General features: G+C 46.1%; 2 protein-coding genes across 6 annotated transcripts in view; one reads left to right on the top strand and one right to left on the bottom strand.

Annotated features, from left to right (window-relative positions):
- KNOP1 (lysine rich nucleolar protein 1) overlaps window positions 1–10357 on the bottom strand; it is a 35800-nt gene extending 25443 nt beyond the window's left edge. For 4 of the 5 annotated variants that reach the window (XR_006816747.1, XR_006816746.1, XR_006816748.1 and 1 more), the window contains exons 1-3: window positions 10319–10357; window positions 6733–7655; window positions 2756–2824 (exon numbers count right to left, since the gene is read on the bottom strand). Coding sequence is in view for 2 of the 5 variants with exons in the window: in XM_045994210.1 (XP_045850166.1) it covers window positions 2756–2824; window positions 6733–7653 (990 nt within the window). In the remaining 3 variants the exon portion in view is untranslated. The remainder of the gene's footprint in view (window positions 1–2755; window positions 2825–6732; window positions 7656–10318) is intronic. The other variant, XM_045994211.1, reaches the window with a different exon arrangement.
- A 95-nt stretch (window positions 10358–10452) lies between these two features.
- IQCK (IQ motif containing K) overlaps window positions 10453–19225 on the top strand; it is a 120281-nt gene continuing 111508 nt past the window's right edge. The window contains exons 1-3 of the mRNA XM_045992958.1: window positions 10453–10654; window positions 17303–17367; window positions 18953–19082. Of these exons, the coding sequence (XP_045848914.1) occupies window positions 10453–10654; window positions 17303–17367; window positions 18953–19082 (397 nt within the window). The remainder of the gene's footprint in view (window positions 10655–17302; window positions 17368–18952; window positions 19083–19225) is intronic.

Raw genomic sequence — 19225 nt, 5'->3', positions numbered from 1 at the left:
AGAGAGAGAGAGAGAGTGTGTGTGTGTGCAAGAGAGAAGAAACCCAAGCAGGGGGAGTGGGACTGGCAGAAGCAGGCTCCCCGCAGAGCAAGGAGCCTGATGTGGGGCTCGATCCCAGGACCCTGGGATCATGACCTGAGCTGAAGGCAGATGCTTAATGACTGAACCACCCAGAAAACACTAATTTGAAAAGATATATGCACCCCTATGTTTATCCCACCGTTATTTATAACAACCAAGATATGGATGCATCCTAAGTGTTCACTGATAGATGAATGCAAAAAGATGTGGTATGTATACATACTACATGACACACACGCGCGCCGCACCCCCAACACTGTGGAATATTACTCGGTCCTGAAAAAGAATGAGACCTTGCCATTTGCAACAGTGTGGATGGGCCTACAGTGTATTATGCTAAGTGAAATAACAGACACAAAACAAAACAAAACAAAACAGTAATGACTCATAAAAACAGAAAACTAGTGGTTGCCAGATGGAGGGTTATAGGCAGATGGGCTCAACAGGTGAAGAAGATTGAGAAGTACAAACTTCCAGTTACAAATCAATCACAGGCATGTAAAATACAGCATAGGGAACATAATAATATTGTAATAGCTTTGTACAGTGACAGGTGGTAACTATGCTTTTTATGCTAAGGATTTCATAAAATATGTAACTACTGAACCACTAGGTGGTATACCTGAAACTAATGTAACATTGTAGGTCAACTACGCCTCAATTTAAAAAAAAAAAAAAAAAAAAAAGCTTCTAGGGTCTTGTACTCCCTTTTAAGGGTTTAGGTGTAACTTCAGCTGCCCTAATTTGTGGCCTTTCTCCCTCCCCCCAACTTTTTCTTTGGATAGAGAGAGTGAGAGCAAGCGAGCATATGCGAGTAGGGGGCGGTGGAGTAGTGGAGGTGGGAGAGGGAGAGAATCTCAAGCAGCCTCCACACCCAGTGTAGAGCCCAACATGATCCTCAATCTCAGCACTGAGATCATGACTTGAGCCGAAATCGAGTTGGGACTCTCCACCAACTGAGCCACCTGGGCATCCCCCTCCTCCCTTCTAATCTGCCACAGGCTTTGAGTCAAAGTGACCGTTTAGAGAGTCAAGCTGACCATTTAGGTAAGTTTAAAACTGCATAAAGCAAAGTGACAACTGTAAAAGAAAGAGAGACAATTATGATATATTCCTGTAGTGGAACCATGCTCCACATGTGGAATGATACAGATGTGCATATACCAAAACGAAAAGCAATTCGCCAGTTAAATGATAAAAGTTAAAAGAACAGTATACATAGCATGATTGCACAGTGCTTTAAAATTACACATATATAGTTACAAAGGAAAAGTCTGGAAGACTATAACAAAGAGCTAACAATGATCATTATCAGGTGGTAGGATTTCAGGGTGCATTTCTTTTCAGGTTGCAATTTTTTTAACACAGTAAACTTTTAGCACTTACGGGGAAAACAGGAGAGGTAAAACAGAAAGCTTCACTTACACTGAGGTAGTACAGCACCCAGGAAATGGTTAAAAGTCTTCTTAAAAACTGTCAAGTAACTAGAGTACTCAGCAGGCACAAAAAAGAAATAAAAGGTTGTTGGCAGGGCCTTGCCCATAGGAAGTACACTCTCAGAATTCCAGACTTTGCTTCCTGACTGGCTGAGAACACCTGGGAAAGGAACTGATGGAAGGTCCTAGTCAAGTCAGGGCCCCACCTTTGTCCTCTCTGTGTGGCTGCCCAGCTCATTACCTTTGGCCCTGACCCTGGGGAGCAGTGTGCCTTCGACCTGCAGAAGGCTGGGGAGCTCCCATTCTGAGGGGCCTGTGCTTCGTGCTAGGCCCGCTACTGGGCTGTCAGCATCATCTCATGGATCTTCTTGGTCCCACTTCAATGTATCGCCTCCAGGGAGAGTTCCCCAGGGCCCCAGAGGCATTAGATTTGGAACTTCTGTGACCTCTTACCAAGCCTCCTCATATTCCGCTCATCTGCTAGCACTCTCTGTTTCCTTCTCTCCTGGAGTAGAAGGGCCATGGACCAGGGGTCATCTCTGCGTCACACCCTGTTGCTTCTCTCTAGCAATTACTTGCTGACAAAGCAAGAGGATGTGGTCAGGGTAACAGCTGCCACGCGCCTCACAAACATGACCTCGTTCGGTCTTCACAGCCACCTACACGAGGATCAATGAGCTCAGTGACTGCCCAAGGTCACCTCGTTAGTCATGGTACAAGGCCAAGCCTACGCTGTTACCACCCTGTCCTGCCAGGTGTCTTTTGGTCCAGGACCATACACGTACCCCATTCCAGAAAGTCGTGCTCCAGTACAGGCTGCATCTACCTACAGACCTGGGCACAGCAGCAGAAGATCCACAGTAGAATAACTTCTCTCAACACTCCTGAATCGAGGCCAGGAGATGGCAGTGCATGGGCCTGGTTGAGCACGTGCTCCCTGCCCTGGCTACAGTTCCTGGGGTCACACTTCCGTCTCCCCCTGCAGCAGTTACAAGCAGGAGAGCCTCAGCCTAGGATTCTGAATGACCTGATGGCCCCTGAGTCAACGTTGTGGTAGTGAAGGGGTCTCCCAGCATGAAGTGGGGGAGGCCACAAGTTCCCTGCCACCAGAACTGTGCCAGAGGCTGGCTGGTGGCTTCTGGGGTCCCTGACAGAATCTTGTTGCCTTGTAGGAGACAAAAGTGTGACTGGCAGGTGTGGCAAGACACACGGAAGGGGGGTGAGGACCTGGGGCATACCTGGTCTATGTGCGCCTCATCCATGTTGCCTTTCTTTTCCAACACCACCTCTAAGTCTGGGTCAGGCTCCTGCACAAAAGGGCAAATGGAGTAAGAGTCAGGCATACAGAGGCGCCTCTGCCCCAGCAGCTCAGCAGGGTGAGATCATCAGAGTCCAGAAAAGACCCAAGACCACAGTACTCCTCAACCCCTGCCACTTACAGAACTTCTGACATCCTCTTGTGGAATCGTGGAACTATTTTCACCGATTCTCCCCTTAAAATAATGGCACTGACCTATCAGACATCTGAAGAAACTAAGGCTTAGAGAGGTAAAGCGACCATCAGGAAGTCACCCCCCGCCCCCACCACAGCTCAGGGACAGGGCTGACACTAATGCGCGTCTCCTGACTTAGGCTTGGTGCACCTTTCCTGCCACACAGACACCATCTTACCTCCCATGGCACCAAACCAGTAAGAGGAGAGAGGCCAAGGGTCCTGTTGGTGGTGGGGGGATGGGGGCCAGCTAGCAAGGGACAGGTGGGCACAGGGCCTTGGGGCCCTGATTGGGGGGGTAGGTGTGGGGAGAGAGACCCAAACCCACTGCCAACAAACCCAAACCCAGTTCTCTTCTCTACACTGCTCCCCCTCCCACCCCACTCCTAGTCACTGCCTTCTCTCCTGCCTGGACAAGCACAAGTCTTTAACACCTGCTTTCTCACCCTGCAACCTTGCTCCATTAATGCACAGTAGCTCAGGTGAGCTTTAAAACCTCAACTGAAGGGGCACCTGGCTGTCTCAGTTAGTAGAGCATGAGATTCTTGATCTTGGGGTTGTAGGTTTGAGCCGCAAACTGGGTATAGAGAGTACTTAAAAATAAAATCGTGTAGGGGTACCTGGGTGGCTCAGTGGTTTAAGCCTCTGCCTTCAGCTCAGGTCGTGATCCCAGGGTCCTGGGATCGAGGCCCACATCAGGCTCTCTGCTCGGCAGAGAGCCTGCTTCCTCCTCTCTCTCTGCCTACCTGTGACCTCTCTCTCTCTGTCAAATAAATTTTAAGAAAAAATAAAAAAATAAAAAAAATAAAATCTTGGGGCGTCTGGGTGGCTCAGTCGGTTTAAGTGTCCAACTCCTGATTTGGCTCAGGTCATGATCTTAGGGTTGTGGGATCAAGCTGTACATTGGGCTCCACGCTCAGCACAGAGTCTGCTTGTCCTTCTCCCTCTGCTCCTCTCCCCTCCTTTACCCACTTGTGGGTATGCACACGTGCTCTGTAACAAATGCTTTTAAAAAAAATTGTTAAACCCCTCAAGTGAAACATGTTTTATATTCACCTTAAACTTATACCATGTTATAATGGTATAACATGTAATTAAGAAAGTAAAAATTTACTCTATTAAGAAAGTAAAAATTAAGGGGAACCTGGGTGGCACACTAGATTAAGCATCTGACTCTTGGCTTCAGCTCAGGTCCTGATCTCAGGATCCTGAGAATGAGCCCCACATCAGGCTCTGCACTTGGTGCGCAGTATGCTTGAGATTCTTTCTCCCTCTCCCGCTTCTGCACGTGAGCGCTCTCTCAAGTAAATAAATCTTTGAAAAAAATCTTAAATAAAATAGAAATTTAGTAACTCAATTGGATCACAGCACTCCACTCCCCAAAACCCTCCAGAGGCTCTCATCCTGTTTACACAAAAATCTAGCTCCTGTGGCCTCTCTGGTCTCTAGCACTTGGTCCCCTAAACTCCCAGCTCCCGCTACACTTTGTTCTTTCCAGAGCCCCTGCACTCATTGTCCCTGCTACATAATTGATAGCAGACACTGCTTACAGGTCTCTGCTCCCATATGGCGTCCTCACTGGGCCTGCTTACATGTGCCACACTCTCTCACTGGCCTCAGCCCCCATGGAACCCTTTGACAGTGAAACCTTGGGCCAGCCACTTTCCCTGGTTCTTTGGTAATGACAAGTGCCACGCTTCCAACATCCTTACTTTAGGTGTGCTCTGCCTGGCACCAGCATCACGTGTGATGATCCCTCAAAGGCTCTGTTCACGCCCATCACCCATCTAGACCTTGAAGATATGTGCATTTCCTGACTCGGTGGGCTTGTCCTTGGCAGCAGAGCCCCCATCGCAGGAGATGTTAAACAGAGGGGAGTGACCACCTTTCACTGGACTCCAGAGAGAAGGGGTCCTAGATTCTGATAGGGGCTGGGCTCCCACCTCTGGGGTTCTTCTTGGCCCCAACAACTTCTGAAGAAAAGAGACCACTAAAACCAAATCTAGTGGACTAGGACAGAATTGGGAAAAATCCAGAAACCAGAACTACCTCTTGTAGGCCCTGATATGGAGGCCACCCCTGCCAGCCTCCTCAACCCTCTCTGGCCAAGCAGAGTTCAAGCCACACAGGCACCTTCCTGATGACCTTGCCCCAAGGGGGTCATCCATCAGTCAGTATTAACTGAGCCCCTCCAACACCAGAGTCAAGCTTCAGTTAAGTGCTCAGTACACATTAGCCATCATTCTTACTTGAGGACCACAGGGCAGTGGGTGGTCTGAGCTCACATAGCTGGTTGGTATAGAACTGGGAAGAGAATCCAGGGCTTGTTCCAATATAAGACAGTCACTTCTTGGGCTCTAATGATACTGGAATCTATGAGAAGTTACATGGCAGCTTCTGAGAAAGGATGAAACCTCAAGTTCAGAAGCTTGATTGGGTTTAAAGCCCAGCCCCACACTGCACCAGGTGGGTGATCTTGAACAAGGTATTTGACTCCTCTGAATCTGTGTCCTTGTCTGTTAAATGAGGGCAGCAATTTCACCAGACTGATGTGAGGATTAAATGGGTTAATACATGGGGAGCATCAGTTTAGTGCCAGGCACATGATTAGGTGTTCACGAAATTTCAGCCATCGCTACCCCAACAGGCCAGACATCTGCTTGGAGTAGGGCACGTACCATCTCATTACCTTCACACATGCACACACATACCCCAAAGAGAGGAATGGAGGTGTGGACCTGGTACAGACATGGCCTGTAGAGTCCAAGAGCTCAGGCTCATCTCCTCCCTTCCTTCCTGCACTCAAGGAAGCTTGTCAGGATGGAGACAGTGGATCTCTGTTGTCTTCATCAGACCATCAACTATTCCCTTCCTCCTGGGAATTAGGACTGGGTTTTCCTCCTAAAAACTGTCTTTTCCCCCTGACCCCAGACAGTGGGGTTCAAATGGGATGGATACCCCAGGTCCCTCCCCCTGGCTTAAGGTCAGGGCTTCCAGCTTATGTGATCTAATCAATGGGTGTGAGAGCAGCCCTGAGACTTCTGTAATTGTTTCGGAGGGGCGCTCTCCCTTTGGGGGTAACCTAACTACTAGGATGAAATCCTGGAGCTACTGAGACCATCTTGCTGTGGGGTGGGAGAGACCAAAACCAACGAAGAAAAAAAAAATACAAAGCCCAGAGCTGGGGACAGGCACCCTGGCATCTTCTGTGATCCAAATCTACTTGATCACTAAATCATGTACACTGAGCATAGAAAATAAGCTCAGATAGCCACAGACCATGTTAACTCAAACTATTTGATTCCTGAGCTTTGGACAGTGAGAGGCAAGAGTTCAGAAAGGGAGAGACTCATCTAAAAAATGTATTCCAATTTATTCAGATCTTGAGTGAAGATAGTGAGGACCTGGTTAGAGTTTCAATAACAAGGGATATCCTTAATACTGAGGATATTCCATGAGCACCTAGATCCAGCCATATGTGAAGTTAAACAGCTTTTAACCTTTTCAGTTACATGTCTCAACAAATCCCTTTTCTGGCTGAAGTCAGTTTTATCAGGGTTCTAGTGGCTACAAATGTCTCTCTCTCTCTCTCTCTCTCTCACACACACACACACACACACACACACACACACTCATTTCTCTTTCTCTCTCTCTCTCTTTCCCCCCACCCCAACTTCCACCCTATTCTCCCAAAGCAGAGTCTAATTCTGAAGAAATGCCTACCTCTTCCCAAGGTTCTTCCGCTACTTTGCTCTCTTTCACCTTCTTCTTTTTATTCTTCTTCAGAGCTGGCTCCTCAATGCCTGGCTGCTCTACCTTCTTCCTGGACTTCATTTTCTTCTTTGCAGGGGACTTGGGGTTATGTCCTATCGGGATGTATTCTGGAGCCTCAAGTTTGACTGGCTTCTTAATTCCTTTCCTAGGGCTGCTCTCCACAGACTTGGAGCACTCAAGGTACTCTTCTACGGAGGTATCTCCCTTAAGGTGGATTTTCTTTTTCTTCTTCATCTTCACGTTGCATTCCCTGGGGCTGCCCTGTTTCCGTTTCTGCCCTGAGCCTGTCTGCTCTGCACCATCCTTCCCCACTGAGCAAGTGTACAGAGTATCTCCAAACCCACGGAACCAAGGGTCCTTGGCCGAGGCAGCTGCAGCCTCCTGGGCCTTCTTCTCCTTCCTATGTTTTTTGGGCTTCTTGCCCACACTGGTCACCTCCTCAACCTGTCTGGTGTCCGGGGAGGTCCTCACTCTTGAGCTAGAAGGCATGGCCAGAGGTTTTAAGGATTTCCTCTTTTTTTTCTTCTCCCCACTTTGGAACTCAGATGAACCAAGAGCCTGCTTCCTGGGAGTGGCCAACTTCTCTGTCCGTCCAGCACGTAACACGGTCTCGGATTCTAGGTGCTCCTGGCAGAGGGTGCTATGGCTCTTCTTTTTCTTCTTTTTCTTCACCAGAGGCATCTCAGATGCCTGCCCTAGCTCCACACTCTTTGAGGGGAATGTTGCTCTTGTGGGACAGATCTCAGTCAAATAATTATCACTGTTTAAAACTGAGTACTGAGTCTTTGGTTCTTTGACTACCTTCTTTTTCTTCTTCTTTTTCTCTGGGACCCCAAGGCCCGGGTCTCCTTTGTGGGTTTTGGTGATCATCCCTGAAAAGAGAAATGGTACAAGTTATCTCCATACCAAACCACGCCACGTACAATTCGGCTAGTTAGCGCCAAGAGCCACAATTCTGAGTGGCTAGCCTGAAATGTTAGAGGATGGGAAAATGGGAGTCATTCCTTGCGACAAAGGAAAATGTGAAGAAAGAAGTAGAACGGAATTTAAATTCAGACAGGCCCACGTTCAAATTCAAACTGCTCCCTCATTAACTTAAATCCCAGTCACCCAGCCTCCCTGAACATTAATTTTCCCATCTGGAAAATGGGGGTGGAGGGGAAGATGGTGGAATAACACTTCTCTCTCAAAGGGCAAGAATATACAATAATCCGTGGAAAGGGATTTTCTTTCTCACCGCCTTCCTTAAATCTCTGACCCTAGTCACCCATTAAACAAATTCACCCACTGCCTACCCTGTGCCAGCCACTGAAGATACAACCGCAATCAAATCAGAGACCAAATGCTGTCCTCAGGGGCTTACCTTTCACTGAATGAAGGGGACAGAAATCCTGAGGTCAACTCTACCTGCTAATTCACACCAGAGGCAATAACTATGGCACAATTAACCCCTTACCTGGTTCATCTAAGCAACTCTTTTCCTTTGTGTCTGGAAATTAATTCCCCCCACCTGTCCCCTGGGTGACTTTCCCTCCTAACTACCTTCCCACGCGGCTAGTAATAAGAATGGTAACAAGATATGATGAAGGCACCCCCACCTAGGACTGACAAGACCTAGGCTCAAATGGTGACTGACACCCCTTGCTCCATAGTGTTGGTTTCTTTGGGCCTCAGTTTCCCCATCCATAAAGAGGCACTGAACCAGATCAAACGCTGCCAGGGATTAGGGAGGTGTTGGGGGGCCACACCCTGCCTGCTTCACTCTTTCTAAATTTTCAAATCAATTACCAATATTTAGCAATTGAAGATGACTCAGAGCAACCTAAAATGCCCAGCTTTTGGGGGGGAGAAATGTCATGAAGGCAACTGTGGGAAGGGGCTGACGCCCCAAGTACATTTTATCTTCCAGCTGGGCCACTTCTCTCCAGTCACCACACAAGCTCCTGCTGCTCCCTGGACTAGGTGACATGGAGACACCCAGGGAATCACAGGAGGTTTGGTTAGTGGGAGGGAAAGGTCAGGAGTTCCTCCACCCTGAAGCTCACTTTAGCCTCGGAGCCCCAGGGAGCCACACTGGACCTGGTTAACCATTAGCAGCTTCAAAGAGCCAGGCCAGGACTAAGTCATAGCTCAAGTTCATTTATAACTCATGCCAGGAGCACCTGGGAAGTCAAGGATACACCCTCTCAATTCGCTCTTGTCCTGTTTTCGGCTGTATTCCCAAAGCCTAGCTCTGCACCTGACACACAGCGGGTATTCGACAAATACTCACTAAATTAATGAATGCCAGAGATATAGAGAGGAACAAGATAAAACACCTCTATCAGGAAACAGCTGTAGGCTGAGAAGAGATGTGATAATGAAGATCCAGTGATAAAAGCAAGACTAGTGGTGAGGTCAGGGTAATGAAGTTCATCTAATCTGGCTTACCAGTTGTCTGGAAAGTTTCTAGAACAGAGGTTTCCAGCTTAGGCAACTGCAGGATGGTGGTGTTAACCCCTTTTTAAAAAGGAACTGAAGGCGGGTAGTTAGGGGCTGCAGGAGACAGGCTGGCTTGCAGATGCCTTGAGCTATGCAAGTGAACAGGAAGATATTCGGTGGACAGGTGGATATGTGGGTCTGAGGCTCGGGGTGGCTGGGCTGACATGGGTTTAAAAAAAAAAAACACTCATAAATAAATATATGGATGGTAACTAAGCCTCAAAACGAATGAGCCTAAGACCTCAGGGAAGCAGGAGGGCAGAGGAAGAGGGGCCTGCAAAGGGAAAAGGTGCAAACCTGGAGAGGGTGGAGTGGGGGGGGAGGGAGAGAGAGAGAGAATATGATCGCGCGAGCGCCCCGAGAGCGCCAAGAGTGCCTCAGGTGGGGGAGTGGTCAAGTGATCTGATTAGAACAAAGAACTTAAAGGGGGACTGTAGTCACTGAACCCCCTTTCATAATCACTGTAGCTTCCTTCCTCTACAGCACTGAAGATTGTGCTCTTCAACCCTGCGACCCCAGATAAATTCGCTCCAAGAGGAAAGACTCTTACAGTGTGTCTCCAACAAAAGCAAACACTTTCTCCAAAAGCCCTTTTACAACCTCCCGATAGTCTCCGGAGGACCGGTGCGAAGACCCCATCTCAGACTTGCTGAGGCTTCGAGACTTGAATTTACTTGTCTTGGGTCCTACAGCCGGCAAGTGGCAAAAAGGACTCGAACGCAGCCTGCGCTCTGCACAGGGGAACACAAACCCCACGGCCGCCGCCGGTTCACGAGCAGGAAGCAAGGGAGCCAGGAGGCGAAAACCGCCCCTCACCGGCTCTGCCGCGCCACAGCTTCCGCACAAACACACGGGGAGGGATTACGCGGGATGCCGGCCCCGCTTCAAGGCGGGAGCACTTCCAGGCCGGAGCGAGCGCACACGAGGGGTGGGCGGGATTATGCGTGGATTTGGGGTACAGGTCACCCACTTCTCCCTCAGTTCTCCGCGCAAGTCCCCAGACCCCACCTCTAGACCCCGAGCCGCCCCGCCAGTGCCGCTCCTCAGCACTCACCCGTACGCCAATCTTCCCCGCCTCCACGTGAAAGCCAGTTCGGCCGCGACCCGGAAATTAATCTCGAGTCGCTGGCCCGCCTCCTTGAGTTACGGCTCCTTCCGGGTCGTAGCCTTGCCCGGAGGGCGGTTGCCATGGAAACCGCGGCCAGGGCGGCACCGGGTCCCGCGAGTGGTCGCAGAACCCAGCGCGAGGAGCCAGTCGGCTCCCCAGAGTCGTCGGACACTGTCCGTACGTCAGTGCCCATCGTGTCCACCGTGTCCCCCGAGCTACCTGTCTCGCCAGGACAGGGCGTGGAGCCCCCGGGCAAGAACCTGTGGGAGCAGATCTGCGAGGGTAGGCAGCCTGGGCCAGCAGAGAGGGGCGGGACGCGCCAGGCGGGGTCCGCGTTCCCTGGGTGCCTGACGTGCGTGGCCCCCTTGGTAGCGGCGCGGCAGGCCCGCCAGGATCTCCATTTCACGGACGGGGAAACTGAGGCTCCGAGACTTTCGTGCGAGATGTCGCACCGCAGGCTTCCACCTTGATCCGTACTCAAGTTAAAGCCAGGGGAAAGCGGAATAAAGGGGACCCAGTGGTGTGGACAGTGGCTCTCCAACCTCCCTTAATAAATAAGAAAGAACCTTTAGGACAGAGATGGGGAGCTTGGTTAAAGCGTCGGATCCCTGTTCCTGCCCACAGATCCCATAATCAGGTGCAGGGAATCTGCAGTCTTAACTTGCATCCTAGGTAATTCTGATTAGTTAAAGTCTGTAGCCCACAGGTAGAGTAAACGTGATCTATACAGATTTGGGTTTTAATCCCTCTCCACTTCTGATCTTCCTTAAACTCCCCAAATGAAGTTTAGCTCAACTTCTTTCATGGCCCTACACTACTCTTGGTCATGAGGCCTTTCAGTTCTTTTCACATACGTTGAGCAAGTTACTGCCCTTTCTGTAAAGTGAGCAAGATAATGACCTCTGTTTTACGGTGTTAAAAGCATTGCAGCTAAATAGTCACAGAAAGTGCGTAGCAAAGTGCCCGATTTCCAGCAAGAATTCAGTAAGTGTGAGCTCTTAAAAAATAATATGGGGTGGGTTTTTTTCTCCTCTAGATTGTAAGCTCCTCTAGGTCAAAAACTCAAGATTTTTCATTCTTGTGGTTATTCTATGTCACCTGTCTGAAACAGCATTTCCCAGAACTTTCAAATATGGTAGCCCTATTGATGATCATGTTGTACACCTGAAACTAATTTAATGTTAAATGTCAGTTATAGCTCAAAAAAAAAATGTGGAAGCTACGAGGCACATATAGTTTTGAGTGCTTAAAATGTGGGTAGTGCATTTGGGACTCAAATTTTTTATTTTATTTAAGTTAACCAAATGTAAATAGCGACTGTGGCTAGTGGCTACCATATTGAACAAACCAGGAAATGTTTGTTGAATGTGGAAAAAGAGTGAATGCACCAATGTATGAAAGAAGTGGAAAATACAGAGGAGGAAGAGAATTGCGGGCTCCGAGTTGATAGATAACTCTCAGCGGCCGTCTGTTTCACCTCCCATCCAGTGCTTGAATTCCTTTTCCAGTTTCACATTATATTTAGAAAAATCAAAGCTCTCCCTGTAATTTCTACCCTTCGGTCCTAACCCCTTGGTGTCGTGACCTAAGTTGATCACTCTACCTTAAGAAACCACTCATATTTGAAGGTAGTCGTGAATGTCTTTTCCCCAGAAAAGTGGAAGGAGTTTTGACTTCTCCAAGCCAAACAGTTCTTTGTAACAGAGTTTATTACTGGTGTGTTGTGAAGGGAAACGGCTTACCTACCTCACAGGGCTAATGTGAGGACCAGGTAAGATAATATATGTGAAGGTGATTAGCATAGTGTCAGGCATTTAGAAAGAGCTCAATAAATGTTCATTGTTGTTAACAATGAAACACGGTTTGCCTTGTGTTTTAAAATCAGGAGATTAGGGGCTCAGGTCATGATCTCAGGGCCTGCTCCCCCGCCCCACCTCTCTGCCTGCCTCTCTGCCTACTTGTGATCTCTCTGTCAAATAAATAAATAAAATCTTAAAAAAAAAAAAAAGTCAGGAGATTATTTTGGTCAAATAGCCCTGTAGGGAGAAGCAAAGACAAAGAGGTTTGGCACTCTCTGAAAAGCAAGTGAATTGCTACTCACAAATTGATAGAGTTACATCACGAAGTTAATGGGGTCAGAGGTGGTGAATTATATACTAAGGCGCTGTCATGATTATTTTAAGCCAGATGAATTTCTTAACCATTCTAACATGGAGTTGCCTATAACAAGCATATAATGGGTAAATTTCGTGCCTCACAACAAACATGAAAAGCAGGCTTTGTGGTAATCCTATGTTTGAGGGTAACTGTTACGTTCTATTAGTACATCTCCATTTAAAAAGCAACTTATCACAGCAAATAGACCTGTAAGAAACTCAATTTCAGGAAGAAGAAATATAGAATAGGTAAATATCTGACTTAAGACTGTCCTACCTGGCTGATGCTGTGTGTGTGGGTGTGTGTTTATATAACTTGACAACTTACCTGTAATTGTTCTTTAATTTTAATTTTCGCTCTCAACTTTCCAATGATGACTACCTCTGAGCTTTGTATCCTCAAATGTACTGATACTTGTATCAGTATCAATAAAGTTCTTTCCTGCCAAGGCTTCTAATTAAATCTTATTATTGCTTGTGACATGATTTTTAACCATGGTTTTAACGAAGACCGAGTCAAAGTAGCGGGAGCTTACAGTCTCCTGTTTTGTTATTGCTGTTATTACTCTCATCGACATCCTCATTATTGCCATTGGTTCATTACTCCAAATACTCTGCAACCTCAACCCTTAGAGCCGTTGTAAAATCAGGTTCCTCCATCCCACCTGCCAGATACCAACATGGACCAGCTCTGAATCAATCCTTGTAACCCTAGAGCAGCAGCTGAGTACAGCTGGAGAACAGTGACACCAGGGGGCTCTCACACTGCCTGTCAGTCAACATCCCTCAGTGGCTTCTTCCATTTCCCCCACCTACTAGCCCCAAGTTTCTAACCCCTTCAAATGTTGGGTGGTATTACTTAGTAAATGTAGGAGACATTCATTGAGAAGATTCAGGCATTTGGAGGCGGGGAAGGGGTCCTTCAACTTCCTTATACCGATTAACATATTTGCATCTGCACACATACCCTGCTACCAGCAGCTCAGCCGGCATCTGGGCTTCGGTACCATCCTCTTGGCATCCCAGCATCCTGCTCTGTCACCCTGTCTCCTACATAAAACTTCTTTACTGACTTCCTTCCAAACATCCTGTGATCTGTCATCTTGAGAAAAACCTCTCCCTTAGCGCGTATTATCTTCTAGCTCTTGTTTATCCCTTTTCTTCTCTCAGCTAAGCTTCTGGCTCCTACTTACCTCATGGTTCCAGTGAAATTGCTCTCGTCTATTCTGTCAACCTCTCTACCCATGCTGGGAACTGTTTTAAGTGCTGGGCTAGGAATGACTCCAGACACTATTCTAGACACCCAGCAACCTTCGATCTTAATGAGTGTCACCATCATTCACTCAGCTACCCAGTCCAGAAATCCTCCTTGGATTTCACCATTAAATCCTCGTTGGATTCATCATAAGGTGAATCATTCAGATTCATCTTGGCATGTTTCCCATTCGCTTTTCATGATCCCCACATTCTCCAATCCCTATAGATTCTACCTGCTTAACATTTGTAAGCCCCAGCTCCCCACCCCCCAGTTCTCATGGCTGCTGCTGTAGATCAGGCCCTTACCACACCCTGTTTGGATTGCTGCTATAGCTTTTTAATTGCAGAAGGCCTCTATCCTGACCCTCTTCCATAGGAACCCCTCTAAAATTCAAATCTGACCAGATCATGCCTTGACCTACGATGATTTTCATAGCTTTCATGGTAAACAAACTCTTTAGCTTAAGATCTAAGCCCCTTAATGATCTGGATCCGGTCCTTTTTTTTTTTTTTTTTTTAAGGTTCATCACCTACCATTTGCTCAAATCATACTAATGGCAAGATTTATCGAGCTGCTGTATGTGCCAGACACTGTGCTAGAAGCTTTTCCTCTCATTTAAACCTTATAGCAACTCAGGGCTTTGCCTGTTGTACAGCCAAAATTGAGGAAACCGAGGCAGAGAATTAAGGACACTTAATAAATAACAAATGCAAATAAAAGCAAAATATCATTTAAATATATATAAGATTGGTAATACCCTCGAGAAACAATCTTACTATTAGGAGTATAAATTGTTATAAACTTCTTGGAGGAACATTTGTCAAATTGGTCAAAATTTTAAATTTTTTCTTCCTTTAACAGAACAATTCCACATCTAAGAATTACTCCTATTACAGTATCTCCTTTCCAATCAATATATATATCACCATATATATACATATATATATGGTGATGCTCCTGGCAGCATTGTTTGTAATAATGAAAAATTGGAAACTGCCTAAGCACTCATTAAGTACACTGGTTAAATAATTGTGGAATATCATATATGTAGCGATCTTGAAAGATGGCCAAGATTCAATACCTAGAATGGTTCTTGGCACATAGTAGGCTCTCAGTAAGTGTGAACAAAAGAATAAAGAAGCAAAAGTAACTTGCTATATTCTTCATTTTGTTCATTCATTCAGCAAGTATTCTTTGGGAATATGATGGTAAACACGTGTAAAGCATGTAAACACATGCTTGAGAGGAAAGCAAAGTGGTAGAGCTCAAGCTGTTATGGTGGGTAGAAATCTAAGATGGCTCCAAGGATTCCCACTCCTTACTGCACACATCTCCAAGATACTCAATCAAAACAAATCTAGGCATTGCCATCAAGGGATTTTCCAGACATTATTGAAGTTTGTCATGAATTGACTTTAAGTTAGGAAAATCACTGTAAGTGGGCCTGACCTAATCAGGTGAGCCTTAAGTCAAAGTCATTAAAGCAGAAGAGACTCCTGTTCGCCTTGAAGTAGCAAATAACCATGTGTAGACTGTCCATGACAAGGACTGAGGGTGCCCTCTTGGAGCTGAGAGTCCCACCAACAAAAAGAAAATGGGAGCTTCAAACCTACAGCCACAAGAAACTGAATCCTGCCAACAACCAATGATCTTAGAAGAGGACACAACCCTCAGATGAGATCACAGCCATGAATAGCCAACACCTTGATTTGAGCCTGATGAGATCCTGACCCATAATGGACTCCTGGCCCACGGGAACTGTGAAATAATAAATTTGTGTTGTTTCATGTTGCAAAGTTTGTGGTGATTTTTTACATAGCATTAGAAAACTAATATAGCCGGTACTGGGCAAGATTGCTTGCAACCTACAGGCTGACATACTGGTCCCCAGCCTGACACCTAGGAGTTAAGGAAAAAAAAAAAAAAAAAAAAACGAGATGTTTCACTGACGAGGAACTAGGTATCCAAGGAATTATGTGTCCAATACAATTTTATTCATTCCATTGATACCATCTTGCTCAGAAACTGTTTTTCCTCATTGCTACAAATCGACTATATTTGTCATTAAAACATTGACTTTTCCAGAAATATTCTTACCACTCTTTTTTAAGGATGTAACTAATTTAGCCCCAAGCATTTCTATCCCTCTCCAAGCAAAAGTTCTTGTTACCCTGCAGAAATTGCATGGACTGTTCTTTGCATTAGACTCTCCAACATGTTGACTGTGAGCAGCCTTGAAACCTGGCAACCTCACTGCACATGAGAATCAGCTGGAAAGCTTTAGGGGCACCTGGGTGGCTCAGTGGGTTAAGCCTCTGCCTTCAGCTCAGGTCATGATCCAGGGTTCTGGGATCGAGCCCTGCATCAGGCTCTCTGATCAGAGGGGAGCCTGCTTCTCCCCGCCCCCCCGGCCCACCTGCCTGCCTCTCTGCCTACTTGTAATCTCTCTCTGTGTCAAATAAATAAATTTTTAAAAATCTAAAAAAAAAAAAAAAATCAGCTGGAAAGCTTTAAAAATACTGATTCCCAGGCCTCCACCCTAGATCCATTGAATCAGAATGTCTGGGCCCAACTCCAGAAAGTTATTTTCAAAAAGTTCCCCAGTGATTCTTGTGTGCAGCCAGGATAGGAAGCTACTGGAGTTTTCAGCAGAACTACTCCCACGTGTGCATACAAGTCACCTGGGATCTTCTTAAAATGTAGGCTCAGATTCAGCAGGTTGGGGGTGGCTGTGAGGTGTTGCATTTCTAACTCCCCAGAGATGCTAATGCTGTTGGTTCTTGAGCACACTGAGTAGTAGGGTCTTTATGGGATTGCTCTTCCAGATGCATACCCCAATCAGGCCATCCTGCCTTCATGCTCATCCTCATGACTGCAAGACACAGCTCATCTCTGTTGCTTTTACAGTGCCCTCCCACCATGGGCTCCTCTTTTTCCTTTTCTCCCCTCCTCTCTATGTAGCTATTGGTGTCTTCCCTTGGCCTCTGTCCCATCCTCTTCCTCCTTTTATTCCATGTAGTTATCATAATTTGAGGGCAAAATCTGAAGTTGTACCTTCTCAGCAAAAGAGGCTCAAACTCTTACATAAAGCCTTGAGTCTGGCGTACAAGAGAACAATCATCTCATACATTTAATTAATTAATTTATTTTTAAAAATTTATTTATTTGACAGAGATGATGAGTAGGCAGAGAGGCAGGCAGAGAGAGAGGGGGAAGCAGGCTCCCTGCCAAGCATGGAGCCCGATGTGGGGCTCGATTCCAGGACCCTGGGATCATGACCTGAGCTGAAGGCAGAGGCTTTAACCCACTGAGTCACCCAGGCGCCCCATCTCATCCATTTTAAATAAGGTGGTTCACAGTAGTTATTAACCTATAGTAGCCAGTTGCTTTCATTTCAATAAAACATCAACCAAATTAAAATTTAAGAATGTTTTCTTCAGAGGAAAGGAAATTGTATCACAAACTGCAATGAAGTGTGGAATTAAGGTTTTTTTTTTTTCTCCCTGCTCCCTTTAGAGTATGAAGCTGAGCTGCCTCCCTTTCCAGAGGGATGTAAAGTCAAACAAGAAGCTATGATTTCTGTGAGTATCATCCAGGCCCCAACCTAAATGAAAGGCTCTTATGTGATAATGGTGCTGACGTCATGAGTTAAGGCGGTGGGAAAGGGAAGGCACCGGAATTAGAACCAGAAATTGGGGCCAGTCCTAGCTCTACTACTAATGGTGTCCCTTAAAAGGCATCATATAACCCTTCTGACCCTCAGTTTCCACCTCTGGTAAATGGAGCAGATAATATTTGACAAACTCACAGGACCTCTGTGGGGCTCAGATGAGTTCCTGGATGAGAAAGTTCTTTGTGAAGGAGCCAACACATGCCCATGCTGGGCATACTTGGGGAGAGAGCATATTTCTCTATGCATGCCAGTGTGGGCAAGATAAAAAAAGACCTTACTAAGAGGGCCAAGGAAGGGGGGGCCCTCAGACAGTACACTTGAAGTAAAATAAGGGCTTACTGGAGTTTAAAATAAAAGAACAAGGCTCTGAGAGATTTAAGGAATTGAGCAGGATCGCAGGGATAGGACCCAAACCCAAGTCTCTAGAATTCCAGTAGGTTATTGCAGGCGCCACTACTAGAGATTCTAAGAATTTCTTGCCTGTGATTGTTCTTTTTTCATAGCGTCCTGTTCTTGCTCTGTGGATGTAATGCTTTCTCAAATGTCTCTGCAGATACCAATTACAGTTCCCTTCCCTGAATTGTTTGTGCTTCTTCTGGAGTCAGTTTTTCTTTGTAGATCTTGATATCTGTCCTTTATGCTGTTGATGTTCTTTGTGTAGAGAACTTTTATTACTTATTCAAAATTTAAAATGGGGATCTGAGTGGATTTTTCTATGTAGCTGATATGATTTTCTTCTACTATTGTGCATGTGGGTTTGTCTTCTAGATGAGTCTCTTCTATGAATAGAACATTGACTAGGAGCTGGTGGGGAGTGATTGTCTAATGGAAGACTTCAGGGTTGCAGGCAGAGAGCCTTCAAATCAATGGAGAGCTTTTTTTTTTCTTTTTCTCCTTTTGGCTATCAGCTTGGTCAATCCTTGGAGTCATTGGAAATCACTGGAATGACTGGTAAGGAGAGAGAACTGGATATAACACGTTGGTAGGAATGGAGCTTTATGTATATTGAAAGAAGCAGAAGCAGGGTGAGGGGAAATGTAGACAGCAGGCCAGTGGAGCCCCAGCTGGATTTTCACTTAACCCCTCCTGTTTATCATTCCTTTTCTCATTCTCATCCTCTGAGGGGATTAAAGCCTTCTGGAGTTTTGTTGGGAAGAGGGACTCCCATCAACTGGCACTGTTTCCGCTTATGGATCCTGGGATACCCTTCCCTCTCTTCCTTGACCACAGACTTCATCTCTGTTACTTTTGGAAATGTTTGCAAATCTTTCATCCACTAATGGTTCTCCTGTTCTTTTTCTCTATTAGAGCTTTATTCCTTGATTGTCATTTATGGGTGTTTCAGAAGGGAAGAGGGCACAAAGATTTGTACTCATTGTGCCCCTTGAACCTGAAGTTAATACAGAATTTTATCCTTTGTTAGGTTATACAGGAAAATACAGTTATTTAAACTATTTATATGAATTGATTCTCTCCCCAACCCCCCCCATCAGGTTTCACCATTAGAGGAAACGGTTCTCCATGGCTTCAATACAGAGCACGTTTATTCAGCTCCTCATTTGACCATGGACTCGCATGTACTCTGTCCTCAAGTCAAGTTGGAAACAGTTGATCCAAAAACATGTAAGTAAGGGAGATTTTGTCTTTTATAATGTGGGGCTTGTAACATTGCAAAAACACAGGGTGGGAACGAGATGCATTGACCTCAGGGAGACCACAGAAATATGAAAGAATATCTTATTTTAATTTTAATTTTTTAAATATGT

The sequence above is a fragment of the Meles meles genome, chromosome 21, assembly GCF_922984935.1.
Source record: "Meles meles chromosome 21, mMelMel3.1 paternal haplotype, whole genome shotgun sequence".
Lineage (NCBI taxonomy): Eukaryota > Metazoa > Chordata > Mammalia > Carnivora > Mustelidae > Meles > Meles meles.
Note: the sequence above shows the minus strand (reverse complement) of the source record. Positions and strands in the feature narration are given on the sequence as shown.